At 37.1% G+C, this 23077-nt stretch overlaps 1 protein-coding gene across 3 annotated transcripts in view; it reads right to left on the bottom strand.

Moving 5' to 3' along the window:
• The window catches only part of MIA2 (MIA SH3 domain ER export factor 2), a 36457-nt gene extending 17468 nt beyond the window's left edge, over positions 1 to 18989 (bottom strand). For 2 of the 3 annotated variants that reach the window (XM_014249947.2, XM_014249948.2), the window contains exons 1-13: positions 18706 to 18989; positions 17100 to 17233; positions 15740 to 15826; positions 14289 to 15423; positions 10983 to 11198; positions 10702 to 10802; positions 7731 to 7862; positions 5254 to 5275; positions 5052 to 5140; positions 4583 to 4654; positions 3794 to 3904; positions 3390 to 3461; positions 2871 to 2975 (exon numbers count right to left, since the gene is read on the bottom strand). In XM_014249947.2, the coding sequence (XP_014105422.1) occupies positions 2871 to 2975; positions 3390 to 3461; positions 3794 to 3904; positions 4583 to 4654; positions 5052 to 5140; positions 5254 to 5275; positions 7731 to 7862; positions 10702 to 10802; positions 10983 to 11198; positions 14289 to 15423; positions 15740 to 15826; positions 17100 to 17233; positions 18706 to 18820 (2391 nt within the window). In that variant the 5' untranslated portion in view covers positions 18821 to 18989. Of the gene's footprint in view, positions 1 to 2870; positions 2976 to 3389; positions 3462 to 3793; positions 3905 to 4582; positions 4655 to 5051; positions 5141 to 5253; positions 5276 to 7730; positions 7863 to 10701; positions 10803 to 10982; positions 11199 to 14288; positions 15424 to 15739; positions 15827 to 17099; positions 17234 to 18705 lie in introns of those variants that run through there. The other variant, XM_014249949.2, reaches the window with a different exon arrangement.
• Between the last annotated feature and the right edge of the window lie 4088 nt (positions 18990 to 23077).

Raw genomic sequence — 23077 nt, 5'->3', positions numbered from 1 at the left:
TGTACAGGAATAAAGGAGTTAGAACATTTCATCATCAGCTATTAAAAATAACCACTGCAACATATAAACTAATTATGTTGTGAGAACAAAATTGAACGGGTGCAGATTTCTGTTAAGACAAAACTAGTGCTACAACAACACGGGGTAAAGTACAAACAAACTGTCCTAGGAATCTGTCAAAAAATATTGCCCAAAGTTGCACAACAGGCAATTTAAGAACACTGAATGTATAGAAAAGAACAACTACATTGAGCAATGAGAACATAACAGGCAGTTACACTACAAATAAAACCAGAAAACGGACATTAAACAGGAGAACTGCCATGCAAACAGACAAACAAGCCTGAACGCTACTTATCAAAGATAAACTAGAAGGCACAAAGCAAAAGGTATGTGACTAGAACTGAATTAACACACAGTGCCCCTTGACACACAATTGCACTTTCCAAGCAGTAAAAGCTATGTATGTATTTGCAGCATCATTCAAGTGACATATTAGGGATTAGAAGACATACACAGACAACTATTTTTATCATTAATTGTCATCAACGAAGATGACTTTTAAGAGATTCCTTTTTCACAAAGCCAAAGATAAAATAATTTTGCATGACTTTATACACCTGTAAGAATTACAATAAAGAGAAAAAGCAAGGATTTGCAATGAGCTAAAGCAATATATATTCCTAATGCTCTTGAAGAAGAAAAAACCAAACCAAAAAACCAGCAAAGCACAGAAGCTCATTAACAGTTCCCTTGTTCAACCTATAAGGCCCAATCCCCTCTCTCTGACACATCACAAACCTGAAAAAGCACATCTCTTATAAAGTTTAAGTTATGATATGCCAGAAGATTATGACCCATTTACGCAAATGGAGAGAGGTAGAAAGGACTCTAGTTTCTGTGAGCAAATAACACCTTTGTTACTTTTTGAGCATACATGAAATTCCATCTTTTAAAAAAAAAAGTAAGAAAAACAAAAGAAGGATATGGATATTCTGATATAGTAAACTAACTCTTACACTTAGAAAGCACCTCAGAAGTGAAAACATAAGCAAGGCAGACATTTTCTCTTTTTTACTTATCAGGGTCCAGACACAAATAACATTAGGTTTTTTATCTACTAAAAAGCACAGCAAACTACAATATGCACAAATGTTCTCAAACTACTAAAAACTGCACCAAGCCTCAGTTAACAACAAAGTATAGTCATTAGTCCTAAACAATGTGGTTAAGGCTATACTTATACCCAGGTTGAAGAAATAAGGATTTTTTTTTTTCATCTAGGAACATGGCAATTAAACCCTGGAAATTGCTTTTGTTGATTTTTTTAACTTGGTATAATGGTCTTCCTTGATATAAAATGATTGCCTAAGAATTATAGGCAATTTCCAGCACTTATTAGTATTCTCTAAGTAGTATTTTTTTACTTTATTATAAAGGACGGAAAATGAAGATTTTTGTCACACATACAAATAATTGGATTATTTCTGTCTGAACCCAATAAATGACCACAGGGGGTAAAAAAGGAAAATTCTTCTCTATTAAAACTTCATGTATTGCTTCTCAAAATTTATTGCATAAGAATATTGTCACATTTGAAATAAAGCACTGCGACCAGACCCTTCCTCCTCACAAAAATGAAGAGGATGTAGAGATTAGTATAGAAAAGACTCTTGAAAGACAGACAAATCACATTATAATAATCAATATAATTTATTATTAATAAAATTAATTATTTTTAATAATTAATTAATAAACATAATTGTGTATCGCAATGGTAACAGTCAAATCCACTGCTTCTCCACTCACAGCTCTTAATGGGTGGAAATCACAACTCTTTTGGAAATCACAAACATGAACTCCTTCTAGAATTAGGGAAAAATATCAAGTTTTACTAATAGAGTTGTGCAGTACTGAAACATTCCTCCTGCAAAAACAATTTTATTTCCAGTATCCCTTTCTTTTTCCTGAAGCACTAAGTTTGACATACACCATGTTTTGACAGAGAGGACTGAAGCACTCCCCAACTTTTTATAAGACTGCTAAAAAGCAATAGGCCTGTACTTCCATTCCCACTACTCCTTCCCCACTGCAAGTATCTATCAGGTTATTCCTCAGTCAACAGGGAGATCATCAGTCAGTCAGGAAAATAAGCAAATATCCATTAAAACCACAACAAACCACCTCAAACCAACATTACACAAAACATTAAACCTTCATAGAAAATACCTATTTGTTAGAAAAAAAGAAATAGCTTTACTGTAAAGCAACCTATTGCACAGGATGACTGTTGCACATGCTAAATATTTCAAAATATTCAGTGTTTTTTGTGATCTGGCTACAGCACTGAGGGAAACAGACAACTAAAATTCGGGAAGTAACAGTCTTTTCTGTTCCTGTTACATATCTGACTTTCAATGAATACATCTACAGTGGTACTAGAGTACATTTTTTTCACCTGCCTTCTGAATACTCTGCCATTCCTCAATTTCTTTGGTTTTCTAGATCAAGTAAAAGAATTTTCTTTCTGCTTATGGAGAGAATCCTAGCTGTGGACTTGGTTCAGATATTTCTGCTTTCCTCCAGGTCTCAGCAAAGCTTACATTACCACATGCTCTTCCTTCCACTAAACTCCACGCATGATTTCCCACAAACTGTAACTACTGCATTTCTTTTAAAACAGGATTATTTTAGACAAAGTTACTCCAACATAAAATTATTTTAAAAAACACATTCTCTTTCACATTCCATTTACTAAAACACACATGAGGTATTAACAAACTTGTTGAGGATGAGCTCCTTGGAGAAATCATAGTTATTAGTATCATAGGAAAACTCAGTATTTCTAAAGATAACTAGGAAGAACCTACCTGTTTCTCACTTTCCTGGAGATGGCTGTTTTCATCTACTGCATCTTGAACAGATGTCTTGAGTCTCTCAGTATTAATCTGATACACTTTTAGGGTGGACTTGGCCTAAGTGAAATTAAAAAGCATATTGTTTAAATGGCATTGGTAAAGATATGGGTGGGGTCATGATGGTTACTACTGGACTTACCTTAGGTTTTCTGGCTGTGATACATGCATATTCTCACATTTTCTCTACAATTTCAACAGCTTTTGCTGACTGTAGTTTTGCTATACTATATATCATTGAGGAGTAAGAAAGCAAAGACAAGGTAACTACTTCTCAATAAATGCCAATCCCTATATGGAATTAAAAGCTGCTCAATCAAGCCACACCAAAGTACTAAGCCTTACAAAGTCTTTTGGTTTACAAAGCATATGGTCTCTGCACCCTTAATAGAAATAAAAATTAAAACAGTAACTACATGGGGAATAGAGAAAATGCAAAGATTTGAAAACAGAAACTATAAAGGTTAGACATACCTCATCAATTTGTGACTGGATAGATTTTTCTTCATTCTCTAAAGACTCCACTTTCTCCTGAATTTCAGCCACCTGAAAATTATCATTTTCATAATTGTCAAAATTGTCATACAGCTTCTTTCACATATTTGACTGACAATGTCTAGGCAATTAGTAAAATAATTTTTATTTTCAAACTGAGAAAGTTCTACTGCTGAATCAGTAAAAATATGTGTAAAAACATTCTTCTTTTGAATATTTTCCTTTATCATTTTTCTAATGTTACAGGGAAGACAAAATGAAACATGTAGTTTTTATTTCAGAATACACAAAGAAAATAGTTTGTCTTCTCTGAAGAGATTTTTTTCTGTGAGAATTTTTTTTTAAATGAACAGAAACAGAGACAGGATTCTATTTATTCTTACCAAGGCATCATTTTCCAACTGCTTAGATTTTTCTTCTTCCAGTTCTTTTTCTAGATTCTCTATTTCTTTGCTGAGTTTCAAGTTTGATTTGTTCAGTTTTTCATGCATTTCCTAAATCAAGTTGGTTTGTGAGTTAATAAAACATTTGATATTAATAACATATGAAGACAACAAGTATATTTTAAATATGACAGCAAAGTATTTTTCACCCAAATACTCTATTCTGCATGAACGAAGCTGTAAGAATTAGCTCTATAGGATCTGAGGTGCAAAATGAAATAAACCTGCTTGCTTTATTTTACAATAATTTTATAGAGCTCATTAGGTATTTGAGTCACTTATCCAGAAGTCTTTCATAAATATATTCTAAGTTTGGGGGATGTAAACTATGTAGTGGTAATTTTTCTTTAAAACTATGCACCTGTAGCCCATAGAAAGTATTTTACTTAGATCAGATGTGAGAAAAAAATGCTTCATGAACTACCCTCTCTCCTAGAAATGGGAACAATTTACTTCTTAAAATTAAATACTGTCCAATATGCCATTTGTTCTAGTATCACTCATCCTAAATGCAATTGTTAAAAAAAGGCTTCTCTTAATTTAAATGCTTTGATTATAAGTTACTTTCAGTAACCCAATATAAATAATGGAGTTGGAGTCTTTGACTTTGTCTGACTTTTTTTGCTGTTGTTTTTATTTAGTTTGTTTGGGTATTTTTTAATATGGGCCACATCTTCCTAAAATACTGCCTTATATTGTAGAAATAACAATTTCCATTTATCTTTTTACCTCAAAAAAAGATGCGTCTGTTGATTCTTTCATAGCGTTACCATCCTTCAGAGACAACTGTAAATCTTCAAACTGTAAAGGAATTACTTTATGTCAGACTATGGGTAAATAACTGATTAAATACTAGCATTAATTTGCAAAACATAGACATAGACATTACCTAAATATTCACAAATTCACCTTGCTGGAGATCAGGAAAGCCTTAACCCTACTAGACTATCCCTGAGATGTAAACCAAACCAAAAAGAAAAAATAATTCTGAAGTTGCTTCCAATGAAATATATTGTTTTGAGAGTTTAAAGGCAGAACTTGCTAACGCCTTAATTGCTCTTAAAGGCACTGACAGAAAAAAGCATTTGAAGAATCCCTTTGAAAGCTTTAAAACATCTTACTTCCAGAAAAGTTAGTACTTCACTTGATTGAATCCATTTCTATGACACATCTGAAAGCAATAAATGAGGACTGTTACCTCTTTTTTGCACAGGCAGAGTTTTTGAAGAATTTTGCATTTTTCTTCAACTAGTTCTGTAATTTTATTGGCAAGCTGTTTTTCCCTTCCTAAAAAGTGAAACACAAGCAAATGTTGCATCATCCAAGTAATTAAAGGTGAAAAAAGAATAAAGCCATACTCCGAAGGAATATAAAAAATGAAGTATCAAAAATAAGCTTACCTACATAAAGTCGACTTCTAACCTGAAAAATAAGAGAATAAATACTGAAAATGTCTGATCAATTACTCTCACACAGTATCTGAAAACTAATCTTTTAAGCTGCAATTCCATGCCAAGTTTAAGCATGGAACTTAAAAAAGGAATATAAATACAGGCTTCTATTAAAAACAAGTAATCATGTCCTCTGCTCTTCCCCCCTGCATGTCTGTTTACCCTGTCCTTCTCCCACTCTTATCAGACCAAGGAGTGGAAAGGAGATTAGTTTTCACCTGCATCCCTTTAATAACACACCTCTGTGTATTTATCACATAACCACAACTGCCTACACAAAGCCCCATAGTGGACACAAACAGAACAGTAGGAAAGAAGAAGGGAGGGGGAAGCTCCACACATGAGCTCAGATTTCCTATTGGGAAAGATCTCCCACACATTACAACACACAACAGTTAAAGCTGCAGTAAGGTACTAACGGATGGGCATCCTTCAAGTGCCAAATGAGCAGCTGCCACGTGGGGTCTAGTGCCCTAGAATCAAAATCTGACACACTACAAGGGCAAAATCTGTCACAAATAGCCTGTATGAGAGATGCAGAACTTGGCTGAACCCACAAAACTGTTACAACACAGCATTTCTCTCATGGCTGGGCCTGGGTCATGTGCCTAACGTAACAATGGGCCCCTCAGTTCTTCCCTGTTTCCTCCTCATTTAAAGCCAAGAAGTTCAAATGATGAAAAACGGGTAAGAAAGTTGTCTGTATACTTTTATCTTATCATCCCCAATGGATGTTTAGTTACTCCATTACTTTTTAGTAACCATCAATTCTTCAAGGAGCAGTCAGTCCAGTTCTAAATATGCATGACTGAAAGAGCTATCAATAGCTTCTGTAATATCTCATGGCTTAAGTGACATGTGCAGGAGGAAAACAGTACAAGGTTAGCTGCTTGCATGATTTCAGTTCAAATGCCTTTTGTATCACCTGGAGGGATGCCTCTAGAGAACAAAAGGTATGACCAAATTATAGTTACATTAACTTACACAAACACAGATCCCCTTACAGACAAGGTTAGCTGATGTTAAAACCCTAAAAATGCAGTTGCTCATATCTGAAAAAAAACAGCTATGTAACCAGTCTTAAAACATGAGTACCATTACACCTACTACCAAAATCACATCGTCTGTAGGGGAGTATGTGAAAAATGCGAAGAAATTTAGAATACTGAATTACAGATACTGACCCCATTTCCATAGCAGGGAAACTATAGTAGGCAACTTTTATTACTCAGATCTTTACTTACTCTCAAAAACAGACAGGCATTACCTCAAAAAAATCTGATTTGTCCATTACAAGGTTTCAGTACTGCAATTCTCAAAGTCATCAGATTAGTGCCCACAAAGAACACACAGTTAAACCGGTTCAGTGTCCCAGTGTTGCAATAAACACAATCCAGGCATCACTGTCCAAACAGTTTTAAAATGCCTCCCTTGACAGGAAACCATTGCTTTTGCCTACAATTACTTTGAAAGACCTGAGCTGCTCTGGCTATGGCCAGGCTAGTCACAGATGTATCAATACACCCTAGGAAAGACATCTGTATCCTCTGAAAATAATTTAAGGGCTGTCTTTGGAAGCCCAGAGGAGAACTTAAAAAGAAAAAAGCAATCTTACTACAGCAAGTTCCACTGCTTGTTGTCACTCACAACATCTCCAAACACTTATTATCTTGACAAAATAGACTTTTCAATTTCTCTTTTAAAGGGATTCTAAATTCAATCACAATATATTTAAAACTCTGGAGCATTATATATATTGAACAGGAAGGATAACAACTTCAATGCATATAAACTATTAATGCACTCTACATTTCTGCAAGTAACTTCAACACTTCCTGTGCTGGCTTTGTCTGGGATAATTTTCTTCCAAGTAGCTGGTATGGGGCTATATTTTGGATTTGTGCTGAAAAGCACTGAAAACACATGGATGTTTTAGTTATTGCTGAGCAGTGTTCACAAAGAGTCAAGACCTCTTCTGCTTCTCACCCCATCTCACCCACAAGGAAGCTGCAGGTTCAGAAAAAGCTGGGAGGGGACACAGTACAGCTGACCTCAACTGACCAGAGGGATAACCCACACCACATTGACATCATGCTCAACACATAAAGCTAAGGGGAAGGAGGAGGAAGCAGGGGGTTGTTTGGAGTGATGGAGTTTGTCTTCTAGAGTAACTAGTACATGTGATGGAGCCCTGCTTTCTTGGAGACAGCTGAACACCTGCCTGTCCATGGGAAGCAGTGAATTCCCTGTTTTATTTTGTTGCATGCACCACTTTTGCTTTCCCTGTTAAACTGCCTTCACCTCAACCCACGAGTTTTCTAGCTTTTAGTCCTCTGACTCTCTCCCTCATTCCAGCGTGACAGAGGGAGAGAGAGAGTGGTTGTGTGGTGCTTGGTTGCTGTCTGGGGTTAAACCATAACACTTACAGATTGGTAACTTCTGTACAGGAACAAGAGAATTGTCAAGGCTCCAACAATGCCAGCACAAATCACTATTTCCCATGGGAAACCGTACAGATCAGGGCCTGGTCTCATATCTTCAGGCAGTGAAGCCACAGCCTGAAAAGTAAAGAAAAATGCTTCAGCTAAAGGAAAAGAGGTTAATATTATCCACAGAAACAGACATTACATGTTGACATTGTTTACTTCCAAGGCTTGTAAATCTGTTTTTTTTCCAGAACTCTGAAAAAAAATGGTTAACAGAAGCATTTGATCTTTAAATGATAGATTTACCAAGTGAAGGGAAAAAAAAAAAAATTCCAACAAGATATGAGAATCAACAGATAAAGCTCTGAAACCTTTCCTTTCTGACACTATCAAGTATCACAGAATCACAGAATGATTTGGGTTGAAAGGGATGTAAAAGATCATCTAGTTTCAATCCCTCTGCCATTAGCAAGAACACTTTCCACTGGACCTACTTCCCCAAAGCCCCATCCAGCCTGCCCTTGAACACTTCCAGAGATGGGGCATCCACAGCTTCTCTGGACAACTTGCTCCAGTGCCTCATCACCCCCACAGTAAAGAACTTCATTCTCTTATCTAACCTAAACTTATCCTCTTCGTTTAAAGCCATTCCCCCTTATCCTATCACTACATGCCTTTGTATAAAGTGCCTCTCCAGCCTTTCTGTTTGCCTCTTTAGGTACTGAGAATTTACTGTGGAAAATTCTCCTCTGAGTTGTCCCACACGTTTCACTGCTGGCAGAATCAACAGTAGTAAGTACTTCTTGATTGTCTGGTAGAAAACTTGTTTGGTAAGAAAACCTATTCAACCAACCTCATGCTAAAGTAACATACGGAACACACCAGTGATTTAACACATTTTGAACACTTCGATACACTCACATTTCATTTGTAAACGAATCTATTTGCTCAGAGATACGACATGCTCCACGCAGCTCAAATTCACTGCATGTGATCCGTGCTTAAGAACACGGTACCAGGCAGTTAAGTCTTAATTTCGATCTCCCCCTGCCTGAGCCCCTCAGCAGCAGCGCTGCACAAGACCCCGGCCCTCGCTGGAGCTGCGCCGAGCCCCGCGTCCCTCCGGCACTCACCCAGCGCAGCCCTTCCCCGGCCAGCCCGCAGTAGCGCCGGGCGCTGTCCCGCAGCCCCGGCCACATCCCGGCCGTGCCGGTGCCGGCCCCGGGCCCCCCGCGCCCGCCCGCCGCCATCTTCCCGCGGGCGCCGCGCGCCCCTTCCGGCCCGCCGTCTGACAACCGGCCCGTACCACTGCCCGCGCGGGGGCGCCGGAAGAACCACTACTCCTCGGGAACGGGGGGGCGCGGTGCAGGTGGCTGCCGCCGGGGCTCGGCTCTCCCCGCCCGTCCAGCGCGGCTCCGGACCTCCGCTGGCACAGCCTTCCCCGCGCCCCGCCGGCGGGAGAGACCGGCGGCTCCCCTCGGCGTGCGCCCACCGTCCCGCCCCCGTCCTTCGGCACGGCTGTGGCTCCCAGGAACCCGCTCCTGTTCCTCCCTAAAGTTACGCTCAGAGAAACTCACCTCCCGTGCGGCGCTGGCCGCCTCCATGTGCGCCCGGGAGGCAGCGGCTGGCACGGAAATCAAACTCCCCGGGCAAGGCCTGGCTGCCGGCGGGCCGCCCGCCGAGCGTATGCCGGCCCGGCGGGGCACGGAGGGCCGGGCCCGGCCGCAGGTGGGTCCCGGCTGCGCAGGGCTGGGCGGGCCCGAGCTCTGACAAGTGCCTGTGCTAAAAATGATCCTGCCGGGCTGCTCATGCCAGATGTAAGGGAAGACGCGATACCACATAGCAAAAGATTCTTCGTTTCATTCACTACGATTAACGCTAATTTGGTTTGTTTGGTTTTGTTTTTTAACGTGTGCTAACGACTTTTCACAGCGCAAGGTGAGTGACTTGCCTGCAAAGCACCTGAGGGACCAGGATAGGTGGAAGTGCCTTTTTTAGCTGTATCAAACAGTACAAGAACGAGTTTGGCCGTAGCAGTGAGCTGTCAGTGGGCTGCAGGCGGTCACGACGGATAAAGCCCCTCAGTTTTCGTCTTCCTAAACTACAATTTCTCCATATTCTATATACGTACACTGGAAATCAGGAATAAATTTATGTGGTTCTTAAACTTCAATTACCCAATCTAAGCAAAGCTCAATCAAAGCACCGAAGTGAAGTTTACCATATGGCACTTTACCTGCCACTACTCTTTTATTTAGAGGAGACGGTGCAGCAACATCTACCTCTTATCACGCTGCTCTGGCAGCGTGTTTCTTCTGCAGTTGTGCCCCTTAAGGTTCACCTTCACTCTACACTACATTTTCATATTTAAGAAACCCCCACAGCAATAATAATCCCATTTTCTATTTTATATGTTTGCTTAGAAAAGTATATGTAAGGCAATTACGAACCAGGGGAGGATTTGTCAATCAAGGCTTTGAAAATACTCTTTAAAAACAAGGGAACTTGTCTGGTTATTTTACTCATCATAACCCAAGTTTTTTAAGTCCAAGCAAATTTAATGAGTACTGTTCTGAGAACTAGACGGAGGTATTAATTTCATTTTAAAATTAAAAATAAAGAAAAAAACAAACAAAAATTTGAAAACACCACACAGGTGTTTCCTGGTTGTTAAGAAAACCCACAAAACAAAACTCCAGATCCTCACATCCTAAGTTCTTCAGATTCTGCACTGCAAAGAGGCAGATGATGAGCAGCTGACCTAAAAATTTTCTTGTGTTCTGTCTCATTTGGCATCAGATAACCCGGAATGCTGGGAACTGCAGAGGGTTTATTTAAAAGGATTTTCTCTTTCTCTCTCTCTCTCTTTTTTTTTTTTTTTTTTTTTTTAGGAGTTTCATTGCAGAATATAACTTGTAGCTGGCTTAAATTTGCATTAATGTCAATGTTATATCACAGAAAGAATTCTTACCGATTTGATGATAATCTTCACTGCTGACGATGCAGATTTTATTGTTTCTCTGATCTCGAGACCATTCAAGCACAGAAGTATCTGATATATCCAGCCTCCTTCTGGTTTGATCATAAGGAATAAAACAAGAGGTTTTACATGACTATTGTCAACTTCAATACATTACAATATGTCAGCTTCATATAATTCCAGCTGGTTTTGTTGTTTTTTGTTTTGCCTTTTTTTTTTTTTTTTAAGATTACAAATTTATTTTCCTTAAAATTAAGAAACTTAGCACTTACCATTACTTGGAACATAGTTCTGGATGGCATCAGAGAAAGAATTTTTGACATCAACTTCTGAGTCAGTTCCTGAACTGTCCGTTTTTGTTTCAGAATTTACTGAAGCAATGGCTGTTGCTTTTGAATCTTGGTCACTGTTATGTTCACTGTGTACAGCTACATACATTTCATGCTCCTTCTCTGGTGTTTCTTCTAGTAGCTTTCTTCTGCCTACTCCTGCACATAATTTTGAGGGGAAATAATGGTTATTTTTGGAGGATTCAACTTACTCCTGTAAGATATTAACCTCTACAGAGATTTTGTTTTTTTTAATTTTTATTTTCCGCAAAGCTCAACACTAGAGTATAAAATTAGAGTAAATGTGCTACAGATTTATGATTTAAAAAACAATATACAAATAATGATCTCAGAATTTGAAGGACTGAGCTTTAAGCAAAACTTACATTGTAGTATAATAATTAAAAATCAGTGTTCAGGAAAAAATATGTTTGGTTTTGATAGTTGGTTTGTAGATTCCCTGGTCAGGATTAGTACATCTCTTTCTTACATCCATATACAAGTGAGGTAATCTTTAGAGGGAGAAGAGTTAAAAATGCCATGTAGGGTTAAAAATTAACAAATTCCCACAAGATATCAAGCTTCCCTGCAAAATACAAGAAACCACAGGCATGTTCATGCAGAAGTATGGCTGAAGGCACCTGGCTGCTTCAGTTTTAGGGACTTGGAGTCATTGCCTGAAGCCAATGAAATACTTGCAAAATGCTTGCAAAAGAACCTGCACTGAGTTTACCCACAAAGAAAAAAAAGTTACAAATTATTTAATTTAATCATATGCTTCAAGACAGTACTGGCCAAAGATACACATCAGAAGTAGTCCAGTAGTTCAAGAGGAGTAATTTGCTCTTAAAGCTGTTACCATTATATTAACTCAACTTGTATTATCAGATCCTTGAAATATCATAAATCAGTCATTAACTGGTATGAGTTAGACTCACAGCCTCCTCATTTTAAATCACCAGGAGACGGTGTTGTGTCTGTTGTGGGGTTTATTTCTGCAAACAAAGGATATTTTGTTCTTGCTAAATCTCTGTTAGTGGAACATTGCTCTAGTAACTTTAGCTGCAGTTTGGGCAGCACACTTAATTGTTATAGCAGACAAAAACTCTGGCAGCTCTAGAAGAACATTCCTTTTTTCTGTATATTTTCCCTGCTCAGTGTCCAAATTGTGCCCCTTTTGTGCAGATACAATGACCCGTTCCCTCCACATAGCATTATCTTTAGTTGAGTAAGCTGTGATTTCACGGTGAATCTTTCAAATTGCTGATGCTGCTGCAGCAGTTTGCTTCCGTCACAGAGATACTCTGAGGGTTGCTTAACAACTTGTTTTAATTGAAATAAAGTTGTTGAAATGTAATGAATGGGTTTGGTAAATCTGTTTACCATACAATATTTTCCTAGTTTTGTTTTTTTCTGCACCTTTGCTATATTTAATAGTATCTTACATTGTTCAGATTCCTTTCAAGTTCATCTCATTCTTCTGTGCAGTATTCAAGTGTTCTAGTCCTAGGGTCACTTCTATTTTCATGTGGGTTTTTTGACTAAACATATGTTTAGGCTTGTTTTGACAGAATTAATTTGACAGAATTAATTGTTAGTTTTACTAAATATATTTGCAAAGAACCCTGATGGTCTGGTAAAAATACTGCTGAAATCTTTTTTGTTAGAATATAATTGCTATTATTTGTATTTCTGGATTTTGACTCTTATTTTCAGAATCTTTCTTTTTTTCTTCTCCTAAGTAATTTTAGTAGCAGCAATTTTTTGTTCAGCATTATTCATCCTTTCAGTTACAATGGTATCTTCTTTTTCAACATCTACTCTATCAGCCATGTTTATGAGCAATCAGGTTGCCAATGTCTTCTATTTTAGAGAGTTCCAAGGGTAAAATTTTATACTTGCTCAGATTCATATCACATGACTGTTGCTTTTATTCTTAATAGATTTTCTTTATAAATACTTTTTTGGACATTAATTCAGCTGAACACTGATATTATTTTGTATTTTGAAGTAGTATGTCTTTCAAAACTCAGTTTAATTTTCTATGCTTTTGTATCTTGCACTGTCATGGTAGTTTGAATTGATAGGCCTAAATCTGAGGATGCAGATTAATATTTGGTTTTACTATATCACAGGTGATTTTTATATTTCTTTCTGAGATCTAGATTAAGACTGTCCACTCTCTGGTACCAGAAACTGATGCTGGGAACATGAATCTTCTTGTTTTAGTACTCTTCCACCTTCCTGGTGATGTTGCACATTTATAGGAATTTTTTCAGTTTATTGCTTCTCTTTGACAAGCTATAAGCAAAAGCATCAAGAGTTGTCCAATCTTCTACTCATTTGGTATATTTTGTTGCAGTGTTTTCTCTGCTGCCCTGTTTGTTACTTTGCACTGCCAGCTGACAAGGAAAGATCATTCTCTTTGGAGGCATTTGCATTACTGTTACGTGATACACTATGTTTAACCTTCTGACTTGAAGTGCCTTCAGTTACTTTTCCCTGTGGTATTTTATCAAGGTTTACCAAGGGCTTTCTTTATTATGGAAGCTTAGTTCTTCTCAGCTAGCAGTTTTTACCTTCCATTCTGAAACTCCATATTCTTCCAAATGGTCAGTTTCTTTGGAAGTTTTGGTACCTGTTAAACTGAGGCCACTCAACGAGAGGTGAGGAGAGAAAGGTTCGTCTGGAGTCAGTTTTTGGGACTCCCCAGATTTCTGATGATGTTCATCATTAAAAATGTCCTGACTGAAATATTTGATGTTGTTTTCATAAAAACCCTGTGAGACACTTTTATTCTCTGATTTGTGAGTTTAATCTTTTGTAGTACTATCCATTTAGAAATGGCTTTTGGATGCTTAATTTTTTTTCTGCACCATAACCTTTGAATAGTTTGTCTTTCTTGGGTGTTTCCAGACTAAGACTTGGTTCCACTGTCACTTGAGGTCTTCTTGATGCCCAAATGATTATTTGCAGTTCCTGGTAGTTCCCCATAAGGCTGCTTTTGTCCTTCTTTGGTTGTTGAACTTGGAAACTTTACTATGTCTGCAGAATGACTAAAAGAGAAGCAATGGCTTTATTCTTCAGATATTTCAGGCTTTTCTCCTGTATTTTTTATGTCTGAGGAATCACAATTCAGAGGGGGTCATGTGAAAAAGAAATTTGATGCGATTGATTTATGTTCCTGTTGATTATCATGTTTGTCCATATTATAATTGATAAAGCTATTATAGACATTTGTATACCAACCTGATTGGCCACGTCTGTGTTCTGACTCCTGATTTTTCTTTTCAGATTCAGTGTTTCTCAGCAGTTGGCTTTCTGATACCAAGTCTTCTTCTGAACTGTAAGGTTCAATTGGCTTCTCTTTGTCACATGTTAGTATATCAAAAGAAGATTCTGTTCTACTTGAGGTGTTTTTGGTGTCATTAAGAGCATGTGCACTTGCTGGTATCTCCCCAGGATTTGCCCTGTTACTGTCAGAATCTGTTATTTCTTGTGCATCATTCTCATCTTCTTCATCTGTCAGCGCATTAACTGTTTCCTCTGATTCTTTGTCCATATGTAATCCTTTCTGGTCTAAAGTCTGCTCTTCATCATTCTTATTTGCTTGATCCATTGTTTCTTTGCTTCTCTGGTCCTCTGTAGAAGTTGTAACTTCCTCACCATGGCCAAAATTAAGAACATCACTTATACCCAAATTAAACCAATTTGATTCAGATTCTTGGCTTCCACTCTTTTCTTCTGACAATGCCTCAGTGACTGTTGCTCCCTGTTCAGTACTAGAATGCTCAGGCACACCAGAGACATCATAGTTTTGTGGATCATTTTTTTCTAATGCCAAATGAACATAATTTTCTTCACCAAAATACAGAAAGTTTGTCAGTCCACCTTGAAACCAGCCAGATGCAGGGGGTTCTTGTTCCTCTTTATTCTTTGGCTCCTGTAAATCATTTTCAGCTGCTACCTCTGTTTTTCTGCCTTGGTATTTATTTGTTTCTGAAGATTCAGTAACAACTTTTAAGGGCTCTTCATAATTTTCACTTTCTGTGGTGAACCATCCTGAAATCCAACTAGACTGAGTTTGAACAGGTTCTGCTGGGAGACTGTTTTGCATTTGTGGCTCTTGAGTATCATCTTTTCTAACCAACTTTTTGTTTACAGGCTCCTGAATGTGAGATTCCTCTGAGTCATTTTCAGAAACCGATTCAGTTCTTTCTTCATTTTGTATGGGGTCTCTTATATATTTTAAGAGTTCATTTTCACGGAGCTTTGATTCTGCATCAGACAATGAATATTTACTTTCTTTGTTGTGATCATATAATGCATTATCTTCATTTTCAACAGTGTACTTATCTTCATGAAGACAAAGGAAATCAGTTTCCTAAAAGAATAATATTAACTTTTAAGATGTTCTAATGTGTAATTTTCTATATCACCATTTAGCACAGCAAAATATATCGTGGTTCTTTCTGTTATAACTTTATACAAAGAACTGTAATTAATTATATTATTTCCAAAGGTTCTATATCTTTCATTATACAGAAATTAGAGAAGAATAAACACGCAAATGGAACAATTATAAAAAGGCGTTTTGAATAATCTGAAATAAAATATCCATCAACAGCTGCATTTCTAACTGGATATTAGATTTTCAATTGTTGTAAATGACATTGGAAAATCTGGTAATGTTGGTTTACCTTAGTGAGCACTTCAACTTCTTCTTCAATTAAAACTTCCTCAACCTTCACAGCATCTCTTGGGAAATATCCAAAATCCTTTCCTTTCTGTAAAAGATATAAAACTAATAAGAGCATTTAAACTCCAGTGACATATATATTAGGTACTTGCATATGTGCTGGAAAAGTATGGATGAACAAGTTTATAGAACAACCCTCTGTCTCCTTAATTCTGTTGTGTCAAAAGGTTGGTTTATTTTTCCTTCACAGAAGTGTTCCCCTTGCCATTTCAGAAAGCAAGGGAAAGTACATTACTCTATACTAGTATATTCTGTATTATTTTTATGAACATGAGTTTGTGTAGTACCAAAGCAGTAGCCTTAAAAGTGCTTCAGCTGAAGACAGTGCTGTGTGCATTAATGGTCGCAAGCAGCTCCTACTAAAATGGGCTGCAAATTTCCCATTGTCTCAAACGGGAGAAATGTCATGCCTTAGTAACCAATGACCGTATTAAGTTACAAGAAAAGTAGGATGTGAAATTCAGATGTGAGACTAGCTGCAGCTCAAGAGAAAATTACAGTGAAGATGGAAACACTACAGAAAATAAGTTAGTGGTAGAGCCCAGAAGAATCAAGTCCCTCTGTCCAAGAAACCACTGTTGTCTTTACATCAAACCATTACAGATAGCCTTTAATGGAGGGATCCATCTTAGAAAGCAAGGAATAGTTAGGTACCTGGAAAGATAATCTTGGATGAAAAAAAAAAGGAAGACAGAATGTCATTGTTAAACAATAAATGGGACAGACTATTTACAGAAAAAAATAAACACCCAAAAATGTACTAATGTCTTGTTGTTTTGAAGCACTCACAGAGTTTTACTAGCAGTAAAACTTGATTTGGATCAATACATCCATTCCTTCTTAAATGACTGTTCTAACTTTGTTGACACTTGTTCTGAGCCATTAAGTATGCATGATAACTTCTCTGGGGGCTTTCCTTAAGCACTGAACTGTGATGTCAGGTCCCAATACTGGATGTCTTATCCACAGACCTGTAGGTAGGAACCTGACCTGGTAGATATGAGTGTTTTCAAGGGAACCAGATTAAATCATTACAGCCAAATGATAAGATGAAGGAAACAGAAAACTTGTATTCTGATCCTGACTTTGTTTCTCTATGAGTGATCTTTGCCAAGATTTGATTTTCTCTTTCTACATAAAGATAGTAACAATGACCCATCTCCCAAATACTGTATTGATCCATGACTGGTTCATATTCCAAAAGAGATAGAAGATCCTTAGAAACAAGTAGACTGTGGTTGTTACGCTATTACTGTATCTAAAATATTTATGAGGAAAGTATTTTGGATTGAAGTACTTACACTTCCTGTCCACAAGTTTTCATTTTCCCTGGAAAGTTTGGAGTACACAATGATCTCCTCCCCTGTTTTGAAGTTAAGATACCGGCAATCAGGCCCTAAGTAGTCGGTAGTGGCTTGAACTCGGCTCATTGCCTCTGGAATAACATGTGGAAAGAAATAAAAAAATACAGCATCCATTTTGTCTGAAGTCAGGTTACTGAAGAAATCTGACATATATCAAATATTGATGAATGGCAGTAGCAAACATTTCAGTGTATGTGCTTTGTTAAGATACTAATCCATTTATATCATCAAATGGAAATCAACTTAAAAACGCAGCCCTGTCTTGTTTTCTTTCCTATGTACTGCAGATATCAAGGGGAAAAGTTCTTGTCATATATGGGCATTTTCCAGTGCTTGTTTAGCCAAGGTTTCAATGCTTAAATTGAAAGGATGTATGCAGGATTAGCAAATTCAATTACTAAAGTAGATCTAAACAGCTAAAAAGTATTTCCCAGGGATATTTATAATTTTATATTTTAGAAATTCTAACTTAAATCTAGTTATTATTTCAGGGATTTTGGTCTCTATTTTGAATACATTTATCTTATGATGAAAATATAGAAATTTTAAGAATATAAACCTTAAACACATTGTTAAAATTAAAATTTCCAATTCAGTTTGAATTATTTGAAGTTTTCTTTGTCTCCACCCCTGCCTCCCCACAGAAACCACTACTGATGTGCTGTAATAAGTTCGGAGCCCATTTCTCATGCTGTTTCACAAAGATAGACATCTATGAACATCCAGAACCTACTGAAGTTGGTATGGCTCCACAAGAAAATAGAAATCCATAATCAGAGGAAATCTAAGGTCTCTTCCACTTCAGGGGAAGTGGAAGATTGAAAATACATTGAAAATACAACACTTAAGTCTGCCAAAGCAATGGAAACAGCTTAGAAACAGCTTCAACTATGATTATGACAGGTTTCACAATGGTAATCGGTGGATAATAAACAGGATGTTATTTGCCCACTTGTGATTCAGTGGCTCTGCCTCCTGCAGAGTTATTTACTCTTTGAGAACCACGTAACTAGTTACAGCACTTACTTCATGTTAAAGAAGAAAAAATAAGAGGAAATATTAACAGAGTGTTTTGTAAGAAGGACTACAAAAGAAATCCCTGTTTACTTACAGTAGAAAAAAACCCCAAGAGTTCTGCAGAATGGGCTATGAATGTACTATAAACACATGATAAAAGGTCTTCCTTTCAGTTTAAAACCTACGATTTTAATTGTATTTATATTGGGTTTATTTTATTTTGTACCTGTAAAGAATGAGTTAAAAACACTTTAAAGCTGCTCATTTTGGGGACACCTGAGGAAATCTAGCTATTCAAAAGTATTTTTACTGAACTTTGGTCGGTATAACCTTACACAACAACCCAGCAAGTCTTTTTTTTCTCTTTTTGTTTTAAAAGTTTGAGCCTATTGCTCTTAAACTTAGTATATTAGCAACAAACATTTGCTATGGCTACTCATTTTCAGTCTATTTCATTGCTAATTTTGACATGATTCCTAATAGCTGCATATACACCACAGACTCTCTGAAAAGAATTTTTACTTACTCTCACATTCCGGATCACCACACTTCTTCCATTCTGAAAGTACCTTTGTACTCTGCACACTTGCTGAAAATGAAATTACTAACAACAGAATTCTCTGGTCTAAGATCCTTGACATTTTAGATTAAATCCAGATTGCACTGAAACTGTGGAAACTGCATTGATGTGCAGTTAGCAAGAATATTTTACATTTTTCTTAGCCTAACAAAACATTGCAAGTAAACTTTCAATCCTATTTTCCTTCTCTGATCTGCTTAAACAGAAGTACACTCTGCTAACCTGCTAACAATCTGCAGAGTCAGGTGTCCTGATTATACACATGCATTAATAATTAACTATGTTCTGATAGCTAGCTGATGTTTTGAATACAAAGAAAGTACTTCTGGTCAAATAAAAATTTAGCCTCTATCAGATAGATTCTTCTGTACAGAGTTTGTAGAAGATTGTGCCTGGGGAAATTCGATAGCAGTTGAATTAGGGTTATTTCTGGATTATGAATGCATTTTTAATGTACGTCATTAATGTGATTTTAAGATGGTGTAGTGTGATGACCAAGAAGCCTGGCAAGGGTTAAGACAGCCTACTATGTACAGCCTACACCACATGCCTTCTCTATTATCTTTGCAGATGAAGTTCTGCGTAGCTGACGTCAAGAAAGGATGAGTGGGCTGAAGGAGGAGGCCCTGTGGAGATAGGATGGTCCTATCTGTTTTGTTTTGGCTCTGAAGAACTGAACAGAACAGAACAAGTCATATGACTAGAACTTTGAAGGACACCATGGCCAAAAAAGTAACTTTTGGCTGACTAAGGGTTTAAATATTTAAATATTAAAGTATACACCTTGATTATGCTACATGTAAAGAAGGAGGAGGAGAATAAGATGGGGCTTTATGTAAACCAGATATAATTTTCGTGTACTTAGCCAGAGACCCAAAAAGATCTTGGAGTCAGTTGGTGGGTTACTGTCCTCTCTTCACAAGCAGGGATGCCTTCTTGGTAAGCTTCTGCCTAGGAGTATTGTTATTACCCAGGCTAACACAATATTATTGTTACTGTTAGAGCTCTGTAACATCTAGTGCTGTTTATCAACAGCAATTCCAAGTCTGTGTTTCTGTTGTTTCAATAAACCAAACTATGTGTGCTATGTGTGAACCTGGGATAGTGAAGGTTCTTACTGAGAACAGCTTGACCTGTAGTTTTGGTAAATTGCACTATTTGTGAATCTGTGCTTGTGAAAGTTCTTATTGAACACAACCTATAGTGCCAAATTGATTATAATAATAAATCAAGCCCAGCTACACTCAGACCCTCTGATGTCTAAGGACCAGCTGGAATGCAGGGGGTGTTATTTTCTGTCAATCTCTATGCCCTTAACATGATACATGAACTATCAATTTTATGCTTATATTGATTTGCATTAGTGCTAGCCTAGCTACTGATAGTGTTCTAGCTTTTTTTTTGTTTATTTGTTTCTGTAATAAACTATTTTTCTTCTGTGCAGTGATATGTTTTAGATAATTTACAGCTGATCATTAGGAACTTTGAACAAAAATGTTTTCCACATATTCTTTTGGAGCTTTGTCATGCACTAGGTCTACATACAAGCTATCCTTTAGAATGGAGAATGCCTACTTGGCTCCAAAGTCTTAAATATGCCTGGCAGGCTTGTAAGACAACTAGAAAATCTATATGCTATCTCTGCATCATATATCACAGAGCAATATAGAAAAGCTAATAAATTATATGCCCTGCTTTTTAAAGAATACCCTGTTTCTTAGCAACCTATTATCCAATATGTAGTTATAAATAATTTTTTCTCATAATAATTTTTTAAAGCGTTATGCTTTAAAGTAGTAATTATGCAGGGAGATGTACAATAGTTATACAGGCATGAAGTTTTGCTATAAATGAAAATCTGCAGAGAATCAGAATACCATGTTGGCAGGGGGCCTTAAGGTTTATCTGGTCCAACATTTCTTGGTAAAAGCATGGTCTAAATAAGACGGTGCACATGAATCTTGGAAGTGTCAAAACATTTGGGCATCCACCACTTTTTGGACAGATTGTTCCAATGGCCAATTGCTCTCACTGTGAAATATTATCCTCTTCTGTCTAATCAGAATCTCCCCTGAATTTTGTACTCATTGTCTTTTACATGTGACTACTTGTAAAAAAGTCTCTATCTTCTTTGCATCAGAAGAAGACTTTTCTTCAAAGGTTTCATATCGTTGTCCCAGATTGTCACACTTGTGTGACCTAAACACAATATATCTTATTAAACTATAAAAGAAAAGCTTCACTTTTCCTTTCCCACTGTCACGCATGAGGGAGCCTCTTCTCCCTGCCTTCTTGATAGCACCAAGATCTACATTCCTTCCCAACCTGATCTTTGCAGTCACATGGTTCCTAGTAAGCCTGCCCCTCCTTCAGTCCTGAGTTTGATCATGCAAAGGTCACTGTATTCTCTTTCCACAAACCTAAGCTGTATCCTACTTGCAGCAAAGTTTCCTCTTCTGCTCCACAACTCAAACCTGACAGACACTGATGCTCAGCCTGATCTACAGAGCCAGCAAAAAAGGGCACAAAGTGAGCCAGGGTCACCTTAACCAGCAGCGGCCTGCAACCAAAAACTTCACAGAGATGGTATGTCCCCCACTTGCAATCTAACACTTTGGCCCCTTCCTTTGCCACATGACCTGATAAGTCAGGCAGCCTGTGCTATGACCTGTTACACCAGCTGTCTCTGCTGTTAGGTAATCCACCTAGCTAATCACCAAAGGAATACACTGCAAATCAGTGCCCCTATCACTCCTGAATAACTTTTAATGCTGCCTCATTTTTTTTTCATTCCCAAGTCTCTACAAACAGATTGGTGAGAAGGAATATACAAGTAATGGATATTGGAAGGACTCTCTATATACTATGTGTTGTACAAATTAAAAAAAAAAAAAAAAAAAGAAAAAAAAAAGGAAAAAGAAAAAAGGGACATTTTTATCCTACTGGTTAGAAGTCTTTCATAGTGTTGCACACCAACCATAGAACATGGGACAGAATTCAAAAATGCACCTAGAAAGGTTAACAGTCCCTTTTTCAGCCTGGCAACATGGAGCCCATTCATCTAAAAATGGAAAAGTGAGGTATTCTGACATCTAAATTTATGTACTTAAATAGGTTTGTGGGGAAGAACAATCAGACCCACATCTTGAGATCTGTACAATATTACTGTATTTGAGAAAATAGCTCTGAAAATGGCACTGACTTCATATAAAAGTTTCATATAGAAAGTTTCATATCAGTTTCATATAGATACCAAACTTAGTCCAAGTCTTTACATGGAGGTAACATCTCAGCTACTCAGTTAAAACTGCATTTGAAATTTTCAAGTTATTCTGGGCACTGCTCATTGTGTTAGTCTCTACAAGCATTCTTCAAGGCTTAAATGCTGATAAACAGTGTTCTGATCGCTCCTATTTGTTCCTCTAGTAACTTCAATAATAAATCAATAATAAATATTTAAACCAAATATTCTTTTTCTTTTGTTGCAAGTCCTATACATAGCATAGGCTATCGAGCATGACTTCTAATCACCTTTGAACTGAAGTCAAAGATTAATGGAGTTTGTTATAGCTAGATTCCAAAGGACAAAGTTGAAAGCTTTATAGCAGATAGAGTGAGACTTCAGTTAATTTGTGTTCTACAGAACTGAAGTAATGAATGTAAGTACTATTGCAAATGCAAAGACATAACAACAATAATGAAAAATATCTATTTCCAATAACTTTTACTAGAATAGAACTATTTTTATTTGCAATGACACCTTAGTAACTGTAATTACTGAAGTAGAAAGGCAGATATCTCTTAAATCATACTGGAATTTAAAGAAGGATCAGAATTAATGGAGTAATTGAAATAATCTGAGTAGTATGGCACACTGGATGGCTCTTTTAAGACATGGCTTTGTAGAAGTGAAGATGTTGCATTTCCTAAACTATTCACTATCTGCACTGATAATAAAGATCAAAGCATATCAGAAGTTGGTAAAAGTTCTCCTAGTATCTATTTTATAATAAGAACAGAATATACAGCTTTGACTATACTGTTTTGATGGCACCAAAGGGCTCCACACAGAATGTACAGTTTCATGGTGTAGAATATTGCACAATATGTGGAACAATATAGTCCATGGCTAAAACACTTTTAACAATATAGTTCTCGTAACTTCGGATGTTTGAATGAAAATACAAATTGACTTTTACATTTAGTCAAATGTTATGCTAGCAAAATTTTGTTTCTTTTAAGAAATAAATCAAAGGAAGAAAAGTAACACTAATTCACTCTTCCAGTTTGACAAGTCTAAGCAGGTAACAGTCATTCA

This window comes from Pseudopodoces humilis, chromosome 7 (assembly GCF_049639895.1).
Source record: "Pseudopodoces humilis isolate 2021_Gansu_Grassland_sample_001 chromosome 7, ASM4963989v1, whole genome shotgun sequence".
NCBI classification, from domain to species: Eukaryota; Metazoa; Chordata; class Aves; order Passeriformes; family Paridae; genus Pseudopodoces; species Pseudopodoces humilis.
Note: the sequence above shows the minus strand (reverse complement) of the source record. Positions and strands in the feature narration are given on the sequence as shown.